The sequence below is a fragment of the Blennius ocellaris genome (genome assembly GCF_963422515.1).
Source record: "Blennius ocellaris genome assembly, chromosome: 16".
NCBI classification, from domain to species: domain Eukaryota; kingdom Metazoa; phylum Chordata; class Actinopteri; order Blenniiformes; family Blenniidae; genus Blennius; species Blennius ocellaris.
The window spans coordinates 3,087,419-3,110,133 of NC_137665.1; the positions used below are offsets into that span (position 1 = coordinate 3,087,419).

General features: G+C 50.2%; 3 protein-coding genes across 5 annotated transcripts in view; all 3 read right to left on the reverse strand.

Annotated features, from left to right (window-relative positions):
• smurf2 (SMAD specific E3 ubiquitin protein ligase 2) overlaps positions 1 to 1,065 on the reverse strand; it is a 54,308-nt gene extending 53,243 nt beyond the window's left edge. Inside the window, exon 1 of the mRNA XM_080511568.1 lies at positions 767 to 1,065. Coding sequence (XP_080367694.1) covers positions 767 to 818 — 52 coding nt within the window. The 5' untranslated portion in view covers positions 819 to 1,065. The remainder of the gene's footprint in view (positions 1 to 766) is intronic.
• A 2,675-nt stretch (positions 1,066 to 3,740) lies between these two features.
• On the reverse strand, positions 3,741 to 6,986 carry kpna2 (karyopherin alpha 2 (RAG cohort 1, importin alpha 1)). The gene is made up of 11 exons (XM_080510748.1): positions 6,976 to 6,986; positions 6,722 to 6,840; positions 6,479 to 6,619; positions 5,728 to 5,816; positions 5,344 to 5,612; positions 5,163 to 5,257; positions 4,810 to 5,073; positions 4,483 to 4,716; positions 4,206 to 4,388; positions 3,964 to 4,113; positions 3,741 to 3,880 (listed from the first exon to the last, which is right to left on the reverse strand). Exons 2-11 carry the CDS (start codon positions 6,776 to 6,778, stop codon positions 3,791 to 3,793), a joined length of 1,572 nt encoding a protein of 523 aa, XP_080366874.1. The 5' UTR covers positions 6,779 to 6,840; positions 6,976 to 6,986; the 3' UTR covers positions 3,741 to 3,790.
• Positions 6,987 to 8,055: 1,069 nt separating this feature from the next.
• The window catches only part of bptf (bromodomain PHD finger transcription factor), a 30,026-nt gene continuing 15,366 nt past the window's right edge, over positions 8,056 to 22,715 (reverse strand). For 2 of the 3 annotated variants that reach the window (XM_080510843.1, XM_080510841.1), the window contains 19 exons: positions 21,165 to 22,650; positions 20,961 to 21,085; positions 20,693 to 20,821; positions 20,448 to 20,598; positions 20,228 to 20,351; positions 19,453 to 19,699; positions 18,068 to 18,204; positions 17,856 to 17,967; positions 17,555 to 17,766; positions 16,348 to 17,422; positions 14,926 to 16,259; positions 14,746 to 14,828; positions 14,326 to 14,551; positions 13,613 to 14,208; positions 13,357 to 13,533; positions 13,060 to 13,252; positions 11,906 to 11,990; positions 11,390 to 11,576; positions 8,056 to 8,925 (listed from right to left, as the gene is read on the reverse strand). In XM_080510843.1, coding sequence (XP_080366969.1) covers positions 8,889 to 8,925; positions 11,390 to 11,576; positions 11,906 to 11,990; positions 13,060 to 13,252; positions 13,357 to 13,533; positions 13,613 to 14,208; positions 14,326 to 14,551; positions 14,746 to 14,828; positions 14,926 to 16,259; positions 16,348 to 17,422; positions 17,555 to 17,766; positions 17,856 to 17,967; positions 18,068 to 18,204; positions 19,453 to 19,699; positions 20,228 to 20,351; positions 20,448 to 20,598; positions 20,693 to 20,821; positions 20,961 to 21,085; positions 21,165 to 22,650 — 6,716 coding nt within the window. In that variant the 3' untranslated portion in view covers positions 8,056 to 8,888. Of the gene's footprint in view, positions 10,461 to 11,389; positions 11,577 to 11,905; positions 11,991 to 13,059; positions 13,253 to 13,356; positions 13,534 to 13,612; positions 14,209 to 14,325; positions 14,552 to 14,745; positions 14,829 to 14,925; positions 16,260 to 16,347; positions 17,423 to 17,554; positions 17,767 to 17,855; positions 17,968 to 18,067; positions 18,205 to 19,452; positions 19,700 to 20,227; positions 20,352 to 20,447; positions 20,599 to 20,692; positions 20,822 to 20,960; positions 21,086 to 21,164; positions 22,651 to 22,715 lie in introns of all 3 variants that reach the window. The other variant, XM_080510842.1, reaches the window with a different exon arrangement.

Consider the following 22,715-nt stretch of genomic DNA (forward strand, 5'->3'; position numbering starts at 1 on the left):
GTTTGTGCAGTGAAAACACAACCCCAGAGCTGCACATCATAACTGCCTGCTTCACACGTCCCAGTCACTCCCACCACAACAGGCATGTTTTTGTTTTGTTTTTTACCAGCAGATTGCATTTATGAATCAACACAGTACGTTGACCCGTTTTGGACAACAATAAGAGGGATTGAGGAGGGGGAACAAAAAAAGGCACGTGTCTATCAGTGTGCAGCTCTGGGACACTTGACGGTTGCAGACTGTTGACCTGTGGCTCAGCCTGTCTTCTCAGATGATAGCAGGCTATGCTAACAGCGGCTAGCCAACTTTCAGCCTGTCTGTCAGCACAACATGCATGCCTTCTCTTAACTTCACGTTTAAACTCGTTTGTTTAAAAAAAAAAAAAAAAAAAAAAAAAAAAAACGTATAATCTAAACGTCAATTCACCACATAAATGTGTAATTTAGCGTGTAGTAGCGGTAGTAGTAGTGTGTTGATGCACTGGCGACAATCACCACCAGGGCTCCGACTAATTCCAAGAACAACAACATTTCAATTTCACACACCCCCCCATTTTCCCCTCTGCTGGGCCGGTTTCAGCACAACACGCAAGCCACATGCGAGTACGAGAGGTTTAAAAGTGTGCTGCAGCCCCGAGCCGCGGCGTGGAGGCGACGCGGAGCCAAAACTCCACGGCCCCTGGGAACTGACTCCCTTCCAGCAAGTAGACGGCTCCCGCCGCCGCCGCCGCTCTGTGGGAATAAGCGAGGGGGGATTTAAAGGCTACCTGTTAATCTCAGCTTCACGGGGCCGTTCCGCCGGACTCCTTGGTTGGACATCTCCCCTGGATCCCGGACCGGTGGTCAACCGCACGGAGGAGAAGAAAAAACAAAACAAAAACAAAACAAAACAAAAATTTAAGCGAGAGGGGATAAAAAATAAAAAATAATGACAAGGTTTATCAAAACCTCTCCGCCAGTTTTTTTGTTTTTTTTTTAGACAATAATGGAGTCAAAGCATTGTGGCCCGGATGTGGACGGATCTGCCGCGAGCGAGCGAGAAATGACACGAGAAAAAGAACCAAAAATGGAGAGATCTGCGGATTGCATTGAGGAGAAAGGAATTCTGCTCCGGAGGGAGAGGTGGAGGTGGAGGAGGAGGTGGTGGTGGTGAGGAGACGCCGGGTTTAGGTCTTCACATGTTTGGGGGTTGGGGGGGGGTAGGGGGGAGGACGAAGCCGCCGCCGTCGCCGCCTCCGGTCCTCCTGCGAGCGCGTCTGGAGCTGAAGTGCGTCCTCCGGGGCCGAGCCGCCACAGGACACTGAGGACGGGACGCTGCAGCCGGGCGGGACGGGAGAGCAGGAGCGGCGGTGACGACGCTTATTTGGTCGGGGGGGGGGGGGGGAGTGAAACATTTCTCCCAACATGTGGCACGTAACTGTGAGACGCGGGCGCACGCACGCATGCACACACACGTGCGTGTGCGCGCGCACACAGGTCCCAGTGTGGAAATCAGCAGCACACATCAAACTGTCACTTTGATAGTTTGAATAAACAGGGTTTTTTCCCCCCACTTTATGGCTTTTAACTTCCTATAGATGTAAATCATGGGGTGCTTTTACTTTGAAACACTGATAATTGTCTTTCCAAACTGTAACGCTTGGAGGAAAAAAAAATATGTGTGTGCAGTTTGAATGTTCCACCCATATATCAATGGCATTGTGCAAAATCGCTAGATTGCGCTGCGCATTTTACCAATAATAATGAGCACGCAATGGTTGGCAATATACTTGCGCAATCTATCAATTAAGGATCTATTATCAATTGGAAGATGGATTAATGTTTGCCTATTTGCGCACATTTAAAAAAAAACTTTCTATCAACAGGAAAAGTCGAAATGCAGATGGATGCACCCTTGCACCAAGGTTATCTGAAGTGGTCCAAGCCCGAGTAAAGACTTTTCTCTGTGTTTGCGTGTTATTTCTGTGTAACCCGGTTTTCCTCCACATTAAAAAAAAAATAATGGAACATTTGAAAAGCCATTATAAAAGTCTTATATTTGAAAAATTGACATAAATGCAATTTTTGATTTGACAGTTGGAACAATGACATATATTCCCAAGAGCCTACATGATATTCACATATTATATTACAATGTGTATCAACTTAAACCACAATCCAGAGAATGTTTACAAGCTTTATTTTTGCTTTAAAAGCTAGTTAAAGAAACATTATGAAATGAATCCTCTTTCAAATACTTGGAAATGATCAAAATAATTGTTTACATGTTAAAGAAGTGGCAATTCCTCCAAAACGGATCCACCAGTTAAGATGTTAAAAACAACATGATGGCTAAAATCTGTTATTTGAACACGCCTGGACTCCAGTGTCAACCAAGCAAAAGTGTTTTTGTGAAAAGGCAAACATTAAGAGACCATGGTGAAGGGCTCTCAGACTGATGGGGCAGGTGCTTGAGCACCACCTGGGGTCTGTCTGTTCTTGTGCCTGCATCCCTGTCATCTACCACTTCAAAAAATAAAACAAAACAAAAAAACCCAGGAAAGGGGGAAAAAAACTCTTAATCTGGAAAAATCTTGCAATTGATTTTTTTTTCCTTTTTATTATTTGGCCAAGGTGGAAAAGTTATATCGACAAGAGCTAAATGTGAACCGTCTTAGTCAACACTGTCTGCAGACGAAAACAAAACAAAACATGGAGGTGGAATAAACAGTGCCGTAACCACGGGCAGATCCTGAAACAAACGGTGATTTCCTGTCCGTCTTTTGATGGTGCGTTAGTTACTTTTGCATTAATTTGCACGTTACGGTTGTTTATATTCGGCTTATGCATTGATGTGGTGATTCTGTGGCTCCCCGAGGCCGGTCTCTCTCCTGCTGTGGCTGCTCAGGAGGTCTTCAATAGAACTTTCTACGTCACTTTCGTACCCCATTTGCACCCCAATCTTCAGGTGAAATCCTAAAACAACAGTGCAAGCACTCGGCCTGACCCTTAATCTCATTTGGTGCATTCAGACTATTCTGTCACAGACTACATTGGATGATGTAACAATCCTAAAACAGATGCGGAACTTTAAGATTTAGCACCACCAGCTGTTCAACTCGGAGAACTACTAATATTTTCCACCCATCAGTATGGAAGGAAGTGTGCATGAAGACACATTATTTTCTGGAAAGTCAGTCAAATTTGGGACAGAAACCGAGCCGTGTTGACCTTAGCAACAACAACAATGGGTGTATTTATGACCAACGACGGTCTTGCTTCATCGACGTGTTCCATTAATGAAACTCCAGGAGTCGCAGAGCGAAGCAAAACGCCAGAAGCTACAAAAACTAAATGCAACGAATACTCATTTAATACAGGTCTGACAACGTTGGAGCGAGATGAAGTCAAAATATTTGGCACAAAGAGCAACTTTTAACTCAGGGGAGCCGTGAGAGAAGAGTATTTAACTGTTATACTAAATTTAAGATTGCCTTTAAAAAAAAAAAAAAAAATCCTCCCATTTGACACGCTACATTTACTTTGCGCATTTTCCATGCATTAATTCTAATTAAAAATGTACTAAAAACATTGCACCGTTCAGAATTTGTGACAAATAAATGATTAAAATACCATCCATGCGGCGATCAGTAAATATTCTATTATTTTGAAGGAAAAGACAGCTTTCATGAGCATAAATCTTTATTTACATATTTGTCATGGTAAAACCGTACGCAACACAGAAAAGACAAGAGACGCCACACGGATATGAACAAGAGACAGTGGTTACAGTACAGGCATCTTGGAGGTATTCAGAAATTGAAAGTGCTCTGGGCTTCATTGATCTGGAACGCGTAACCATCGTCGGTCGATTCTGGAACCACAGACTCCACCACCTCCTCCTTGAGAGGAAAAAAGGAAATTGAAGCAGAATGAGAGGCTGGTGGGTGGGGTGGTGGGACGGACTGCTTTGTGTCACACGTACCTCGTCAGAGAAGTACTTCTCAATCAGGCCGAGAGCGGCTTTGTAGACCAGCTCGTTCTCGTGGTGCTGCAGAGCTTCGAGCTTGTCCAGTCCACCGCACTCCTCGATCATCAGGCACAGCTTGTCCGACTGGCCGATTTTATCCCCCGCCTGGGAAAACGCACACCACCAACACACACACACGTCAGTACAAGGGTTCCCAGCAACAGTCGGCGGAACAGGCAGGCACAGTTCCAACTCACGGAGAAGATGTTGGTGATGGCGTCCAGGATGACCAGGACCGTTTTGCTGTCCTTGGACGAGAGCAGGTTCAGAAGAGGCTCGATGGCGTCGGACTGAACCAGGGACACCACCTGCTCGACAGAGCCCCCGCTGGTGAAGTTGGTCACAGCCCACACGGCCTCTTTCTGCGTTTTGTAGTCGCCCTGTGGAGGCAAAACCAGTCGGTCAGGAGCTGGTGGGGGGATGGGGGTGGGGGGCTTCACACCGGCACTGGGGGAAAAGTCGAAGGACACGTACCTGCACAAGCATGTCCACCATGTATGGGAGGAGGCCGGCGTTGATGACCTCCTGGATCTGGGTGTCCTTCCCCGCCGTGATGTTGGACAGGGTCCACGCCGCCTCTTTCTGGATGTTGGGTTTCCTGTGGCGCAGCAGCTGGGGGAACATGTTGAGGAGCCCCGCGTTCAGGGCGGCCTGGGTCTGTTCGTCGGTACCCGTCACGATGTTGCCGATGGCGCGCAGAGCGGGAGTCTGAAGATGGCGAGAGGGGATGAGAAACTATTGAGGACCTGATGGGAGCCGGGCCGTCGGGGAATAAAGAGTCGGGGGGGAAAAGATACGTACGACGACGGCGAGATCCTCAAAGCCCAGCAGCTTCACCAGCCGCGGAATCACGCCAGTCTGCACCACCACCTCGATGCGGTCGTTGGCGCCGTCCGTCAGGTAGGACACGGCCCAGCAGGCGTCCGCCAGCACCTCCTGGTCCTCGTGATGGAGCAGGCGGATGAGAACCGGCAAGATCTGCCGGATGGCGGCCATGGGAGGGGAGGGGTTCTTGTTGCGGCAGAGGTTGGACAGAGTCCACGTCACGTTTCTCAGGTAGCCGGGCTGTAAAGTGGAAGAGGGCGGAGTCAGACTGGGCGCCAGCTTGCGGCTCAGAAGTGAAGGAAACCTTTCAATTGAAATAAAAAACCTACAGTGAACACGGTGAGGTCGGGGACCGACAGCAGACTCAGCAGAAGCGGCACAGCGCCGTGTTTGATGACGATGTCCCTGAGAGCCGAGCCGTCGCCTTAAACACAAGCGCAAGAATTAGAAAAATAAACAAAAATCTCCCTGCGAGCAAAGAGAGCATATCAAAACAACAAAAAGTCGTACCTGCAATATTTCCCAGGGCCCAGACGGCCTGCTCACTGATGTGCTGGTGGTGGGAAATGATGAGGTTGGTGAAGGCGGGAATGGCCCCCCCCTGCACCACAGCGGCAGTCTGCTCACTGGTTCCGGAGGCGATGTTGGTCAGAGCCCAGCACGCCTCGAACTGGATGGGCGCGCAGTCCGACAGGGCCAGGAAGCCTACGAACTTGGGAATGAGCCCGGCGCCGATCAGCTGGTCAATGGGAGGGTTCTTGTCGCGAGACAGGAGCTTTCTGCATTCAGAAAAGTAAAAATGTGATTTCTTTCTTTTAGAGGGGGGGGGGGGGGGGGATTTATACACAATCTGCGGCTGTAACATTTAGCGTCAATCATCTTTTAAACTCTTACCGTGCCGCCTGAGTGGCATGGAGCTGCGACTCGATGTCGCCACTGTTCATTCCCACAACGATCTCCTCCACCGTCCACTGCCTGGTGACCTGCAGGTCGTCCATGATGAGTATAGCAATAGAAACATGTATTCTAACAGGCTTTTCTTTTAAAAAAATTGTACAGGCTGGAATGATTAATTGAAAACATTACCAAGTTCTACCATATAAATTTGAGTTCTTGGTTCTAATGTGCGACGACCCGTTTGCTGAACTCATTGAAACAGCAGTAACTTTTATCGAGCACCAGATTGGTGGGTTGGTTACGACACACAACCTTTGAAATAAGTTCTTAAAAGTTTAATATGTAGTTTTGATATAAAACCATAAAATACTTTTTCTTTTGGTCTAATAAGATGCATCACCAGTTCCACCCCACTAGACACACATTTCTAGTGGTTTTGAGCCGTTCACCCTCCCAGTTTAGTCGGTTTTCTGTGTGAAAATGGCTGTGTGCATAAATGAAAAGAAAATGTTTATCCAGGTGCAATTTTGAGAGAAAGGTTCGAGTCAGTGTAAGGGCCACACGTGGCTGCAGAGCCGCAGGTTGAATACCATGCTTTGTCCACAATGTGAGCTGGAAACATAAAGTTCATTTGCAGGTTTTAGCAACAGGCCCTTCAGTGAAACGTGGACATTTAATCCAAGCACTTGCGCCATTACCACGGATTTAATTTTTTTATGGGGTGGAGGGTGGATAAGAAGATTTTTACCTGGCTGTTCTGGCTCCTTTCCTGCAGAGGAGACGTGGCGTCATCGGGATCCGAGGTCACATTCCTCCTCTTGAATATCTGGTCATCTTTCTTGGCCTTGCGAAGCTCCACGTTCACCTCCACCCTCCTGCGTCGGAGCTCCTGCAATCGGATCCGGACCAAAAGTCACACGACAGAAACGGGAAAACGGACTCAAGACGCGACGTTTTTGTTGGGCAGCTGAAGGGGAAAAACAAAACTGACGTTGGCATCTCTGCCTTTGTTCTTGAACTGGGTGAGACGAGCGGCGTTCTCGGACATGTTTCCCCGAAATGACAGACGGCCTCAGCAGCGGTGACAGGAAGGCGTTTAAAGTTTGGTTTCTGCGTTAAAGAAAGAAAAGAAAAACACAAGAAAGTCACTTTACTACAACTTGGGAAAGTAACGGACGCAATCACTTGCGAGAAAAAGGGGAAATGTCGGATAAAAAGGTGGAAAACTAACGGAGAGAAACTCACCTCGTCCAAGGAGAAAACAGAATGTGGCGTTCAGCGCGTGACGCACAGACCTTTAAATTTCCCGGGAGGAGCCCTCTGATTGGTCGGTTCAAGCGAACGCGTCCCGACGCATCCGCTGAGTGGCCAGTTCGAATCTGGAAGTGGCGTCATATTTTCCGAAATATCGCGAGATTTCCAGCGGATGCGATTTTTTAAAAAACGGCACCATAAATATCGATTAATAAATCATTAGAATTAAGCTAATAAACAGTATCAAGGCACTTACAGAAAATATGTATTAGCTAAAGAACATTATTGTACAAATTTCAATATGCAAGCATGAATTGCTGGATAAAGAAAGCTCATTAATGAACTTTTTTTTCTCTCTAGTTTGGAAAAATAAGGAAAAAAATAGTCTGCTACCTTTATTATAGGATATACGCCACTCACAAAAACTACAGTGCGATTATTATATCATGAGGGCATTGAAACTGAAGCACACAAGGGTGATTTCCTCATCTCAAACAATTTATTGAAACAAAAGTCACCAACAGTGGCACAACAAAGTGTGTGTTAACAAAGTGTAGGGCAGTTCTGGCTTGACGAAGCTCACATGCTACTGCAGCACCGTTACCGCCGCCAAAGGCTCATAATGTTGACCAACAAGGTGTCGTCCGGATGCCAAATTGTGAACAGCATTGACTGTTCGAAATGCCAATTCTAAAGGAACCAGGGAATTTACTGGTGGATTCGTGGATCAAACACCTGTTGTGTTTTGTTCACCTGTACAGGTTAAAGTGCATTTTTGATTGAATATCCCAAACTTTGTTAATAGTGTACGTTTTGCACAAATGCTCAGAAACACTTTACCGTCATATAAAATATGTTTATGAAAACCTTACAATATTACATTTACAGAATTTTGATTTTAAAAAGCAGTTATAAAAACCAAATGAAATAAAAAGGAAAGAAATGAAACAGAAAATGTCTATGAATGAATTTAATTCATGAAAAGTACTTGTATATTTACATTAAATTGTAATATATTTAATATAGTATGTTGAGTAATTACACAGTGTAAATGCAATAAATAAAAACAAGTCAGTCTTTTAAATTTTATTAAGTTCCATATACATCAATATTTCTTCAGCTGTAATACAAAAAAAACCAACAAAAAAAACCTTGAAAATCCAATGAATTTTTACAAACAGGCAACAACCTTCAGATCCACGGTTTCATCCTTCCCAGTCAGAGCCGCTCATTTAGCTTATTCCTGCACGAGGTTGCAGAAACGTGAGCCAAGCAAGACTACCAATGTCCACATATTTCAACCGTCTCTTGTGACACTTCTGGACTTCAATGAAATGGGAGTTAAACAATGTTCCACGGTGATCTCTGGATTCAGACAACTTGTAAATGGTGGTCAGTGAAACTCACCCTTGGTATAATCCGGTTTCCTATTTCAATAGATGTGACGACCACGAGGATGGCCTGAGGAGTTTATTTTTCATCTTTACCAGGTAAGAAAGAAAGAAAAAAGATTAAAAAAAAAAAAAAAAAAAAAGTACATGGAAATATGAGTGCTCGATAAAGAGTTTTTTTCTCCGAGGTAAACTTTCTTCTGAAATGCCTCAGTTGTTCTCGCTCCTGTGTTCAGTCCCACAGACGAAGAGAAGGTCCGAGAGGGTCCCATAACGGCTGAAACGGGCAGCGGGGATGGAGGGGGGGGGGGGGGGGGGGGGCTCTGCTCTGTCCAGGTAAAAGCAGCAAGTATGCTGGTCAAGAGGAGCAAATCACCCCCCCCATCCCCCCCCAAAATAAAAAATAAAAACTCAGGTGGAGGCAGAGTCCGCCACAGAGATACAGTTCAAAAAAGAAAAAAAAAAGCCATATTCTTGGCAAGTGCATTTTGTTTGCGCGGTGTGCGACGGGTTCTAAGAGGCTGAAGACTGAAGCTTGTTGTTATGAGACCTACAGGATGTGGAGAGAGGGGAGAGTTGAGAGCCCTTTGCATCGTCATTGGAAAAAAACAAATCAAACCCACGGCTACACACACTGATTCACCTTAATGTGCAAATGATGTCCTCTCACACGAACATACACTATTAAAATACCTTTTTTTTTTTTTTTTAAGTTATGGATTCCTTAAAAGCAAGCAGTCCCAAGATCTAATAATGAAGTTATTTGTCTTCTGTGGAAAACTATTTTTTGGTTTGTTTGTTCATTGGACAAAAGATGAGCAGTGGTTGCCAGATGTCAACAAGGTGAGCGGTTTGTTTCGAGACATAAATAGTGAAGTGCAGTACACGGATCAGCTGAGTTTAAAAGGCACTCAGAACAGTAAAATCTCAGGAAATGAGCAGTTTTCCGCTTGTTTTGCTTCCGGGTTCTCCAGAGGCCGTGAACCCCCGAAAACGACGACCCGCTTTGTACAAAATGAGCTAAACGAATTGAATAAAACTGTATGAAAACACAGAACGACCATCTATTTCTTGACACTTCTGACTCCTTCCAGACTTTTAGAATCAGTAGGCATGAGGCCAAGTCCAACTAAAGCTTGACATTTTTTATTTTTCTCTTCCCGATACGAGTAAAAAAAACACTCACCTTGTTGACTCCCGACTACAAACTGTGTCCCGATATTGTTTCTGGTAATAAAGTTCACTTGGAGCTGCTTGAACCTGATTGTCTCACAGCGGGATGGAACTGCACCGCCCTGGAGTCCATAAATATTATGTTATTATTGGGTTTATTTTTTATTTTTTGGGTACGAGAGGACGACTTTAGCACACTGAGGCAGAAGATTCTGTGTCGTCATGGTTCTTTCCCGGAACAACAGTCAGACGTAGAACGAGAAGGTGGGAATCCTGCAGCCATGTTGCCGTAATCGACGGGGAATGCCTTCAAATGAGCAGAGGAATCGCCCGACGACTCCGAACCGGGGGGGGGGGAGACGGGAGGGCGGATTCCTCGCTCGCGATCGAATAATACCATCTAAAATTAGTCGCTTCACTCGTGTTAAAACAGTCGAATGTATCGCACGACGTCTGTACAGAGCAACCGCCAGCTCAAGGCCGGGTCCAAGAGAAAAGTAACGTACAAAAGTTGTCATAAATATCTCTCTATAATAAAATATGCAGCTTTATATAGTTTAGTCGACAACGTCATCAACGTAGAACAGAAATAAATACAAACTGGAACTGGGGTGCGTTTAAAATCCAACTCCACGCTGTAAAAATGTCATGATTGTTGGTTTTCGGATGAGGACAAAGCATCTCCCTCAATTACACAACGCTTCTCAACATGGCTGCAATTTCTTTTCTCCAAAACTTTGAACTGGGGGTGTAAGAAGAAATGTGTGTGTATGTGTGTGTGTTTTTTTTTGTTAACTTTTGGAAGCTCAAGGATTATTATTTTTTTTTTTAAATGTGTGTTAATTTGACTAGAAAACCCCCAGCCTCCAGTCCAGACTCCAGCTAGACTGGCCCACTTAAGAATCTGACAATCTGCAAGAAAGAAGAAAATGGGATGGCATAAATCAAATGGCATGCAGCAAAAAAGGTGAACAGACACAAATGCAAGATGATACACGGCAACGGTGCGTTAAAGACGTCTGGACTTCTACCAGCTGCACGGGTTTTTAAAAAGGCCCACAGAGAAACATTTAAAGGTACAACGTGTGAAACGTCTCTAATGAGTCTTTCGTCCACTGGGGTGGGGGGGGGGGGGGGGGGGGGGGGGGGGGGGGAGGGGTGGGGGTCAATAGAGAGTCACTGTCGCAATCGGTGACTCACTGCATCACCTGGTGGTGATGAGTGGTACTACAAGTGTGTCTGCTGACGTTTGGCCCCGTTTGCATGACAATCGTTCAAGTGATTACATTAACGGCGCCCATTTACACATAAACGTCAAAAGCCAGATCGTCATTACAGTGAAACTACCGAGTCCCAGGAGAGTATTGATTTGCAGCCATGCTACTCTGGAGGCCGCCATTATTGTCGTCATCGTCCGTCTACTGAGCATGTGCAGAAAAGCTATTTTACTACGGCCGTGTTGCGCAGGTGCAATAAGCGGCGTTTCAGAGAAGTTGCATTTTCCACCCCGTTTACACGAAGACGGCGTCGGAGCATTTTTCAAAAAACACGTTTACCCCCCCCCCCCCCGTTTCCACGGCGACGGGAGCGTCTTTTACGTTTCCCCACTTGAAAAGGTTGCGCGAACGGGGCTCTCCGAGTGGCGTCACACGTCGTACCTTTAAAATAAACTCGACGCCAACTAGAATCTACGGGTGGAGCTTCCTCTACCACAACACAAACAAACGCGACACACATGCCGGTGGTTCGAAAAGGAGGCGAAACAGCGGTGAACGGCGTGGGCGAAGCGAGGAGGGCCGGCGCCCCCCCCCTCCGGCGTCGAGTCCGGCGCGTCGACTCACCTGCTCGCTTTGAATCCTTTCAGCTTCTGCACGAAGAAGGCTTCGAGCACCTCGGCACACTGAAAGAAGGGCGTGTCGTTGGGGTTGTAGTAGCGGCAGTTGTCGAAGATTTTGGTCACGTCTGCCACGAACTCCGTGAGCTTGTGGTAATGTCGCTTCTGCAAGCGGGTTTCCATTGTGGAAAAGTCTGGGAGCACATGACGCGTCGCGCGTTAGTAACGGTTCAATCATTGCATCAGCTGAAGAAAATGAATGTCTGGAAGTTTCCAGAGCAGGAGAAACAATGTACATTGTGCGCGGCTGAAGAACAAATCAGACCACTTGGGTCCGGTTTGCATAATTGAACAGCGAATCCCTGAAAAGCCTGAATCAAATATTAAAGTAGGACAGAGCTCCATTTAAAATCTTCGTTCATGCGTACTTACAGCAGCAAGCAAAACGCCTGCGAGGCTCCAGTGACTCTAATCGCCGAAACGGCAGGTTTAACAGTTCCAATCACTTCCTGTTTGCTCTTACCCATCGGCTCCTTGATCACGCGATAGTAATCCGGTGCGTCGTGGGGATCCACGGGCTCGAGGAAAGGCCACGCCATCTTGTGAGTCTGAAAGTACGAAACGACAACTTTAAATCTATTACCACCGGGGCAAAAGTTACTAAACCTTAAAAAAACAAAAAAAACATCCATGAGGAATGCTTTAAAGTCCTGGTGAAATGAAAATTCAACCTTCAAAACACTCTGGTGTCGCTTCTAGGGACATTTTTTATGCTAACTGGCCCCGAGGGTAAAATGTTAAAACTCGGCAATCTGCGAGAAAATAGCCGATGAACAGCGCTATTTCCACTGCTGGGCGGAGCTTCTGACAATAATAGAGTGACGTCACGAGTTGTGCACACGCCCAAGTTGTGTTTACATTATGGAGGATCAGAGTTTTGACCACGAAGAAGCTGAATTTAACCATATTTCATCATCATCATCATTTCAAACCCAGTGATTGATGAAGACGACACAGAAGGGTCGTTCTGCCATCGGTGACCCCGTCTGGAACATGTTTGAGGAAGCAGAAGACGCTTCGTCCTCCATTCGTCCTCGTCTCCTCGCCTCAGCAGCCAGCAGTTTTCACCTTTGAGGCGTCCTGACTTTTGGCAGAACGACTGGCTTCCTGGATCCAACACGTCGAAGCGCTTTTCCGACTGCGCGGAATCACCAAAGATGAATCCAGGTATTACTTGATTGTCTACTAGCTGCCCGTGCTAGCGGCTCCCGCTAGCCGCGCGAGCTAGCGACTCCTGCCGCCTGTGCGCCTTTTCTCCTCTCTCGGTCTCTTCCAGGCTCAATCTTTCATCAAGGCTCATAAAACGCCGACTATAACTTCAAAACACTGTAAAAACGTGGATATTTAAGAGGGAAACAAGCCAATATAAACACAACAGATCGAGATCTGCACAACTCTTGACGTCACGCATAGGCTCCGCCCACGAAGAAGGATTCCCCCGACTTCGTCGGCTGGAGATTCAAAATTCAAATAACTTTGTTATGCGACAACAGTGGGGGGGCAGAGTGGAGGAACCTTAGAAGTAGTACCCCAACTATCGTTGTTTGCAAAGTACTGTGTTACATTTCACTGGGCCTTTAAGGCCTGAACTCAACTTGTTTAAGTCGAGTTCCGTACCTGTAACGAGCGTAATATTCTTTTCAAGCCATCGTAGTCTTTGTCGGTGAGCGGCGTGAGGACCGTCATGGCGTCTTCCGTCGACTGGCACTGCGGACACACGTACACGTCGATGTGGTTGGCCTCGCTCTGCAGGATTCCCACACAGCGCCCGTGGTACCAGTTCTGACAGCGATCGCAGCCAATGTAGAACCTGCGGGGGGGGGGGACAGAGACATGGACACACGCTGCTCAGCAAATGCGTCGCCAAGAGAGACACCAGGACGTTTTAGAGGAAGCGAAGAGACGGCGGATTACTGTGATTCGTCGTATGGCGTCCGGCAGATGCAGTACAGCTCCTCGTTGCTTCCTCCCTCTTGACCACGCTTACAGTCGTTACACACGAAGTCCTCCAGCTTCTTGGCCTCCTTCTCCGTGATGCCCACGCAGGCGCCGTGGAACCAGTTGGAGCACAGGTCACACCCGATGTAGAACCTGCGAGGAGAAGCCCAAAGTCAAGTCACGCGTGGCTCCGTGTTGAGATTCCGGTGGCAGAACGGCGGCCGTTCCTTACTTGGACTCGTCGTAGGGCGTTTTGCAGATACAGTACAGTTTGGTGTCCTTCTTGTGATCCTTTGAGGTAGAAGAGAGCTTCTTCTTCTTCTTGTGTTTCAGCGAGCTGGGGTCTCTCTCTTTCTCCCGCTCTCGCTCGAGGTCCTTGTCCCGCTCCCGCTCCCGATGCCTGTCCCTCTCCCGGTCTCTGTCCCGCTGTCGATCGCGGTCTCTGTCTTTGTCTTTGTCTTTGTCTTTTTCTCTGTCTCTGTGTCGGTCTCTGTCCTTTTCCCGCTCCCGCTTCTTGTCCTTGTCGTGATGCCTGTCTCGGTCCCGGTCCCGGTTCCTGTCTTTGTCTTTGTCCTCCTCCCTCTTGTGTTTGTGAGAGGAGGAGGAGGAGGAGGAAGAGGAGGGCGGGGCGGGTGAGGTCGCTGGGTGGCTGCTGTGGGAGGAATGTGTCGCGTGTGAGAGATGCGAGGAGGCGGCGGCGGCGGCGGAGGAGTGGGGCGAATGTGAAGAGGCCTTCACTGTGGCGGCGGCGGCGGCGGCCTGGGCAATGGCGGCTCGGGCTTTCTCCTTTTCTCTCTGTAGCCTGGTGATGTCCCGCCTCAGCTCCTCCTGAGACACCCCCCACCCCCAAAAAAAAAACAAAAAACAAAATACAAAGAACATGAAGCCTGGTTAAATAAGCCGTCCTATATGCTCCGTTTCCCACGCCACCGATTGCGTAATCACCTGGACTTGCAGCTGCAGCTCCTTGTCCAGCAGCGCCCGCTTCTTCAAGATCTCCGCCTTCAGCTGCTCTTTGTGCTTGTAGAGCAGCGCCGTCAGCTTGGTGGCGTTCTGCTTGGAGCGCTTCTGCTCCACCACCTCTTCCTTCTTCCTCTTCTTAGCTGCCTGCTTCTCGTCCTTCTCGATCTTGTCGAGGATGAACTTCATCACCTGGTTGCACACGATCATCCTGCAGACGGGGAACCGACGGAGTCAAGATCCCGTCTGAATTAACCGCTCACATTTGCACACTATCAACTCGAAATTCACTGTCAGACTTTTACATTTTACGCCATGTATGTATAGGTATGCCCCCCCCCCCCCCCCCGAAGGTGTGCAGTTTGTTGAGTAACATTTCCCCATCATGAGATAGCGAGTTCAAACCTCTGGTTCTCCTCCCGCTCGGCCGCAGCCAGGGACTTCCTCTGCTTCAGCTGCTCTGCTGTTGCATTCTGCTTCACCGGCACCTGCCAATCAAATGCATGTTAATATGAACAATATCTGGACGCCCGATTTTAACTGCAGTTGGGAAAACATTCGGTTTCGGCTTCATTTGAGTCACACCTGCTTTTGGAGTCCGTCAGTAGAGCTAACCACCTGCTCTTTCTGTTCCCTTTTCGTCTCGTGTTTCTTTTTCTTTGGTTGTTGTTGTTGTTGTTGTTGTAGCTGCTGCTGCTGTTGCTGCTGCTGTTGCTGCTGCATCCTCTGGAGCTGCTCCTGGACACTTGCTGCCGCCTGTATCGTCACCATATTCTGTATCTGGTGGGCTTGGATTTGTCCGCCGGCCTGCTGGATCTGGATAGGTAGTTGCAGTTTGATCTGCTGGGGAACAGCGCCACCCTGCTGCTGCGCCTGCGCCTGGATTTGGGCTTGGATCTGGGCCGCGACGTGTGGCGGCAGAGCCGAGAGCAGCTGGACGGGCTGCTGCAGGCCTGGAACGGTGATGAGCTGATGCCTGATGGGGGACTGGACCTGGAGCTGTGGCTGCGTTTGAGTTTGGTTCTGAGGTTGGAACTGGACTTGGAGCTTCGCCTGGGTCTGGACCTGGAGCTGCTGCGGGACTTGGTTCTGCTGCGTGGACTGGACTTGAAACTGCGCCTGGGCCGGAACCTGGGCGTGTACCTGTGGTTGCTGCTGGGCCTGAGCTTGAATCTGGCTTTGTTGCTGGAACTGGACCTGAACCTGGGGGTGGAGCTGGGTTTGGATCTGAGTTTGTGGCTGAAGCGGCGTTTGGGCCTGAGACTGGACCTGAGGCTGAGGCTGGACCTGGGGTTGGGTTTGCGGCTGTGTTTGAAACTGGTACTGAGGCTGGACCCTGGCTTGGAACTGGGCTTGACCTGGGGCCTGGACCTGGGGCAAGGTTTTGGTTGGGGACTGAAACTGCACCTGAGGTTGAATGGGAGTGACGGGCTGCGCTTGGGCTTGGGGCGGCTGCGGCTGAATCTGTGCCCGCGGCTGAAACTGAACTCGGACCTGCGGGTGGAGTTGAGCTTGTGCTTGGAGCTGCGCTTGGGCCTGAACGAGCGGCATTTGTTGGACTTGGCCGCCGGGCTGGACCTGAACCTGCGTACAGACTGGGGCTTGAGGCTGCGGGGGTCTAATAGTGGTCACCACAGAGGACACTGGTAATCCCTGCATGTGGACCTGGACTGCCGAAACTGGAATTTGGGTCACTTGCTGCATGGAGACCACAGCGGGGTGCTGGACTTGTGCTTGAGTGTGAGGAGTGAGTGACGCCTGAGGCAGAGGGGTGATGAGGGAATGTGTGGAGCTGGACGAGGGGCTGGAGGCGGGAACTGGTGGAGCAGCAGCCTGTTGCACTGGCTGCACCAAGGTCTGCAGTTGAGAGGACGCTGGAGCCCAGGCCTGGGGCTGCACCGCCCCCTGCTCCGTCAGGGCTGCAACAAAACACACGAGGGAAATTAATTTCCAACAGTGGGAGGTTGAATGCTTGATGTTGGCTGGCGCCGCGCTGGGGTTGCTTACCTGGCACTGAAGGTGTTGTAGAGGTGGCCGTGACGGGAGTGACCACGGCGTTTGCTACAGCGGCATGGAGTGGAACAGGAGCCGAGGCTTGGATTTGGGTTAGAGCTCTGGCTGGGGATGGGACGGCGACCTGGGTCGACACGACCGCGATGACGGGAGCAGAAACCGGGGCGAGAGCAGGGGTGGGAACTTGGACCGGTGAGGGAAGAGAGGCAGAAACGGGTATTTGGACTGGGATGGTGGCTGCTTGGGTGCCAGGATTGACTAGGGACATAACAGAGGGAGGGGCAACGTGCATCTGCTGCCCTGGGGGCGAGGGCAAGCCCGGGGCTTGGGAATGAGGGGCAACTTGCCCTGCGACCAGGGGCGACGCAGCGGCGTGGCTTTGCATGGGGAGCGAGCCTGGCGCGAGGGGGGAGAGCTGGTTCTGAGGCAGCAGTTGGGCTTCAGCGAGATTTTGTGTCGGCGCTGAAGTGAAGATATGCTGACTCACAGCTGGACCTGCACTCGGTGCCGGGGAAGGCGTGGATATTGCGGCGTGGGACTGCAGAGCGACTGGAGCGGGGGCGGAGGCCGGGGTCGCGGCTTGGGGCAGAGCAGGCGAGACCTGTGTTTGCAGCGGCGACTGGGCCGCGGCCTGCGGCGGTGCGGCCACGGGGGCTGCCACCTGGGTCTGCACGGGAAAAGAAGCTGGGGCCGGGGCCAAACTTGGCATTTGCACTGGGCCCGTCGCGCGCTGCGGTGCAGGCAGGGGTGCCGTCATCTGTGTTTGGGCGAAGGTTGAGGGAGTGGTCTGGACCGGCGCGGGGGCTCTGGCTAGAGTGGATATATGTGTTTGGGGGGACATGACGGCGGGCTTAATGGGGACTGTGGTGGCAGGGGCCGCAGTGGACGCTGTTGGCGACTGGACAACGGGAGTGAAGAGGAAGCGCTGGACCTGGCCATTGGGCATGGCTGCCTGCATCAGCTGCTGACCGGGGCCGGGGATGACAGTTACACCCTGGGGGATGATTTGCAACTGGCCCTGTGTCTGCCCTTGACCCTGGATCACCACCGTCAGGCCAGGGTTTCCTCCCTGCAGGGCATCGGGCAAAAAACAACGTGTCAATGTTTCTCTTGTGCAGTGTCAACTACCTGAAAACGAGGATGGTGAATCGTCTTGAAGAACACACAGCTTAAAGTGTGCGCGCGCGAGAGCATTCCTTACTTGTGCACTCTGCGTTAGCTGCATGAGCTGTGCCATGGTGAGTTTGACTTGGCCCTGCTGGGGTCTCTGAGGCGCAGCGACAGGGGACTGGCCTGGAGCTGTGGCGCCTGCACAGGGCGGCGTCCCTGGACCTGCTGCTCTCGGCACAGGGCTGGAACCGGGAGCTACAGGCTGGCCACGTCCCAGCTGGCCGGTAGCCTGCTGAACTTGGCCTGGACAGAATGGAGATTTAAGCATTTAAAAAACAGCTTTTTTTTTGGAAGGAATGTAGCACCAAAGAATGACGGGAACTCATGAGCACCTGGTTGAGCCAATCCTGGACCTTTGACCATTGCTGAGCCCACAGAGGTAGATGGGGTGAGAGATTGGTTCATTGTGGTGCCCGGCTGCGTTTGGCCTACCGCTGGACTGATCTGTGGGGAAAAAACAAAAAAAGTAACAGCAATCGTTGAATACGACCAATTACTTTCAGGTCCGATTTATAAAAAGACAATAGTGTGAGACGGTACAAACCTGCTGTGGAGAAGCTGAGGTGGAAGTCGTGGCTCTGAGGTTGATGTTGCCAGTTTTGGGATGCAGTGTGCTGTATGTTCGAAGGTTTGCCGGGGGCCCAGAGGGGAAAATGCCCAGAACTTTCTGCTGGACGACACCTGTTGACGAGAGGAATTACGTAAGGAGGAGAGCAAATAAGCACTAAAAGAATCAAGCAGGTCAACAGTGTACAATATCGGCGAAGCATGCGTCGGTGTATGTATGCACGAGTCTTTTGATTAAGACGGTATCGTTTAGGGTAAATGTCGAGATCCTATTAAAATTGCTGTAAAAAAAAATGTCAACGAAAAGGAAAAAGAGAAGCTAAAGTGTTTAAAAAAATAAAAGACACGAGTGGCTTTTTGTTCGTCTTCTCCAAAGCTCAGTGCCAAGACGTCACCACAAAGCGCGCCCACGCCATCTCTTCCATCCATTCCGGTAAAGGCCAAACCGGGTGAAATGGATGACAACTCATGCGCCCTACCTCCTTGAGCAGTGGGCATGTTGAGCGTGACAATCTTGCTGTTAGCGGGCAGCGGGAGTTTGGCGGCGAGGACCTGGCCAGCCACAGTGACGGGGCTGCCAGCGATCTGGAAGGTTTGCTCGGAGGCGGCGATGCTGCCGGCCACCGTGGCCAACGCTGCAAGACACACCACGCCACCTGCCGTCACGCGCACCCGCAAAAGGGCCACCACAGCAACCAGTGCGCGGCTGTGGTGTCCACCGCAAGATCCCGGTCGGCAAAGTGACCGATTCCTTCAAAAACTTCAGGACTTAATGTTTTTTAAAAAAAAATCCTGATAAAAAAAAAAATCGTTTTTATAGACCACGCTATAAAGATCTTTCTTTAAAAGTGGACACCACTGGCCACAGTATCATTTGGGTGAAAATGGAAAACGGGAGACCAAAAAAGAAAAAGAAAAAAATTGTGTCATGCTGATGAACAAAAATGTTTGAAAAACAAAATGGAAAAAGTAAAACACTTCAGATGAAATGTGGAGTGTGCCTGCCGCTCGCTGCTGACGAATGCCATTAAAGTTCATTTGAAGCTCAATCCCATCTGCTTTGAATGGGAACGTTTTTGCAGTGTATTTGTGGAAACGGTTCGCAGAATCATTAGCGAAAGTCGCGGCACACAATTCCCGAATTTGCCGCACGTTTTGATGTGCTTTTTTTGTGTACGTGCTCCCAGAAGAAAAAGATTCAAAACAAACAGGCGCCTAGGATAGGAATCTTTGAGCCTCACCTCTTAAAGAGGCAGGCACACAGAATGAAAAACTCTTTTTTTGTTGTTGTTGTTGTTGTCCTTTTTCTACCAGATGACGATGCACGAGGAAAACCACTCGCTCGACCTTCCACCTGCTCACCTGAACTGTTGCTGGTCTGACCCTGTTTGACCCAGGAAGCAAACGACTGATGGAAGTTCTTGTCCTGCTGGAAGGAGACTGGAGAGCCCAGTTTGGAGGCCAGGACCATCTTGGTCCCGGGCGTCACTTGACCTCCCCTCAGGCTGCTGGACGCCGGCGTGCTGGTGGCGCTCGCCGAGGACGTGGCGGTGGTTGTGGACGTGGCGGCGGCGGCGGTCGGACCCGGCTTCTGTTGCTCCAGACGCTTCTGGAATACAACGTTGAGAGAGATGTCAACAGATGTAGAGGAATCGGTATCGAGAAGAGTCAATTTCAGCTGCTCGCTCTTTACGGGGGCTGCAACAGTGAGCGCCTGAAACCTGCACACAAACTGTCAATGCAACACGATGCGCCACCAGGCAGGACATCATTGGTACTGACGGAAATGCTGAATATGTTAAAAATATAGTGAAATCATCCTTCATTAAAGAAACATTTAACACTCATTTATCTGTGCTCTGGTGTTCACGACTTATGCAAATTCTCTCTATATAAACAATACATATATTCTATTTCTGGTTTTTTTAGACACATTTTTTTGACTGTTTTCCAAGCTTGTTAATAAATAAAGTTCCCAGGTAGAACATCCTACTATTTCTTTACGCAAAGATGATCATTTTGAATTCAGACAAAGACATTAGGGAGAGTTAGGCAAGTCGTAGTTGAGTTCAAAGTAAATTGGCTCGAAATGAATGCGAGTCAAAGCATGTCATTGTGTGTGTGCTCGTGCTTCCACCTGCTGTGCAGCCAGTCTGGCCTGCTTCAGCTGGTTCTCCAAATGAGCCTTGACGTCCTCTGCCGTCTTCAGAGTCGCGCTGCTCTTCGAGGAATCCACACCCTGCGACTTCTCCCTTTCCAGACTGTGCAAAGGAAAAGGAGTTGACATGTTGAGAGAACCTCAGAATAATTTTATTCGGGCGAGAAGTCCCGAGTTAAAGACACTCGGTTTGTCTCACCGCTCTGAAAAGGCTCGGATCTCCCACAGCTCCAGTTCCTCTTCAGGTATCCACGTCTCCACGGCGATGGGCCCCGTCAGCTTGGTGGGCTCCTGCTTTTTAGGCCTCAGAGCGCTCGAACGCAAGCCTTTCCTCTGCGGAGTTGGTGTTTCTGTCCAGGCAGAGGAAAAAGAAAAGTGAAAACCACATCTACAAAATGTCAAGAGCTCTTCTTTTCTACATTTTTTCCCCCCCAGATGCGTTACCTTTGGGAGTTTCTCTGTTCCCGATTGGACAGATGATCTTCCTGATGCAGTACTCCGACCGGATGCCATAGGGCCCCACGTCTCGCCGCTTGATGATCTCTGTCGTGATGATGTCGGTGTCCGTGGTTTCTTGGGTGAAAAATCAGACGTGCGGATTCAGTTAACTGTTGCAGCGCAGCGGATTATCATCGGCACGCAAAGACGCAGAGTTCTTCAAAAGGCATCACAAGAAAAACAAGTATCCACAGAAGAGCCGATCCCCACTCACCTTTCCGTGTAGTACCGACCGCCGCGGAGGGCTTCACGGCCATGTCGTCCCACCGCAGGCAGGCCCACAGCAGCCTCAACATCAGACTGACCCCTGCCAGCGACCTCACGGTCTGGAGGCGGTACCTGAAGAGGAACGGGAGACGTGAGCCACGGATCCCAACCAACGCTCAGCCAGGAGGTGCACTCACGGCCAATATCTAACCTCCACGTGATCCCAAAGGTGGGCCGCGGCGAAGGGTAAGGCCATATATCCAGGGCGGGTTTGGCGTTGTAGTTGAAGATGGGCACCTCCCTGATGCCCCCCTTCCTCGCCATCCTCTTCAGGTCGTCGTTCGGCAGCACGAAGATGCTCTTCTTGCTGCTCTTGGTGACAAACTTGCGGTAGGACGGCAAGGCCGTGCCCGAGCGCGGCTTCCTGGCTTTCGAGAAGCGGAGGAGGCTGACCCGGTCTTTGGTGGAATACTCTTTGCTAATCGTCATGGCGCTGGTCCCGGTGTTCCCCTTCGTGTACGACGCCGGAGGCTTCGCCTTCTGGGGGAGGGTCGCTCCGGTGGCGGTGGCGGAGGAAGCCGCCGGTTGAGGCGTGACCGCAGGCTTGCTGCTGGGGGAGTCAGGCGTTGGGGTGCTTCGAGGCTCCGGTGCGGAGACGTTTGCAGTGACCGAGGTCTTCGCGCCTTCGCCGCTCGTGCAATTTTCCGTGTTATTGCTCATCTGGGCAGAAGGGCTAGAGGCTCGGAGCTTCGTGTGATTCTGCCCGTCGCCGTCCTCACTTTTACCCAGAGCGTCGCCTCTCTCCCCCACATGGTTTTCTAATTTCGGGACTTTCAGGGGAGGCGGGTGAACGGTGCCGGTCACGTCGTTTTGCGAGAGGCTGCCGTTCATGAGAGACTTCACCGGCTCCTTGAGTTCATCTTGAAGACTTGCCGGCTCGGAGACGCTGTTGGCGTCCGAGACCAGGGTTTTACCGTTCACCTGTAAAGGGCAGTTCTTGTTTGTGACGTTCTGCCCGTCGCCCTGGTCCACTTCCTCGTAGCCACGCTTCTTCGGATTCTCCGGCACTCGGGTCACCTCCTGCTTTTCATCTTCCGCCGTCTCCGACGCACATTTGTCTTCACTGAGCTCGGTGTCGACTAACGGTCCCCCGTTCACTTCTTTATGGGCCTCCCCGCCGTTCCCATGCACGGCGTTTGCCTCCGTTTGTTTGCTCTGGCTGGGAGCTGCCGACTCCGGGTTGATTTCTGAACTTTCCGTCTTTGCTGGCGCGCTCGCCTGCTCAAAGTCGAGCTTTTTAACCACATGGTCTTTAATCTGAAGGCCGTCGCTCTCCTCTACTTTTACAGACGGAGTCACAGCGGGTTGCTTGCTAACCGTCCCTTCCGTCTTGACCCCGGCGCCGGGCTTCGCGGCGATCATTTTGGACAGAGTCGTGTGCCTCAGCCGCTCCAGCCGCTGCTTCTCTTCCAAGGTGAACTGCTTGACCCGGCGCTCCAGGAGCCCGTCCAGCTTCGAGGGCTTAACCTTTTTCTTATAAGCCGTCCGCAGCTGGAAGCCCTCGCTCACGTTCACGACGTCGTAGTAGATTTTCGATGCCGCCGTCTCCTCCTCCTTGGGTTGTTCGTGCGTCTTGGCCGGTTCTCCCTCGGCAGGGCGCGCACTCGGCGAGGAGGGGCCTTCATCTTCAGCTTCATCTGGGACGAGAATCAAAGAGGACGGTAAACGACGGGAGTTCAAAGTGGCAGAAAAGTCACAGCGA

Coding starts and splice junctions, on each gene's coding strand:
- kpna2 (XM_080510748.1), bottom strand. CDS start 6,778: ATGTCCGAGAACGCCGCTCGTCTCACCCAGTTCAAGAACAAAGGCAGA. Junction 5,074..5,162: donor CCGACCTCACCGTGTTCACT/GTAGGTTTTTTA, acceptor TCCACTTTACAG/CCCGGCTACCTGAGAAACGT. Junction 3,881..3,963: donor AGAAGTACTTCTCTGACGAG/GTACGTGTGACA, acceptor TTTCCTCTCAAG/GAGGAGGTGGTGGAGTCTGT.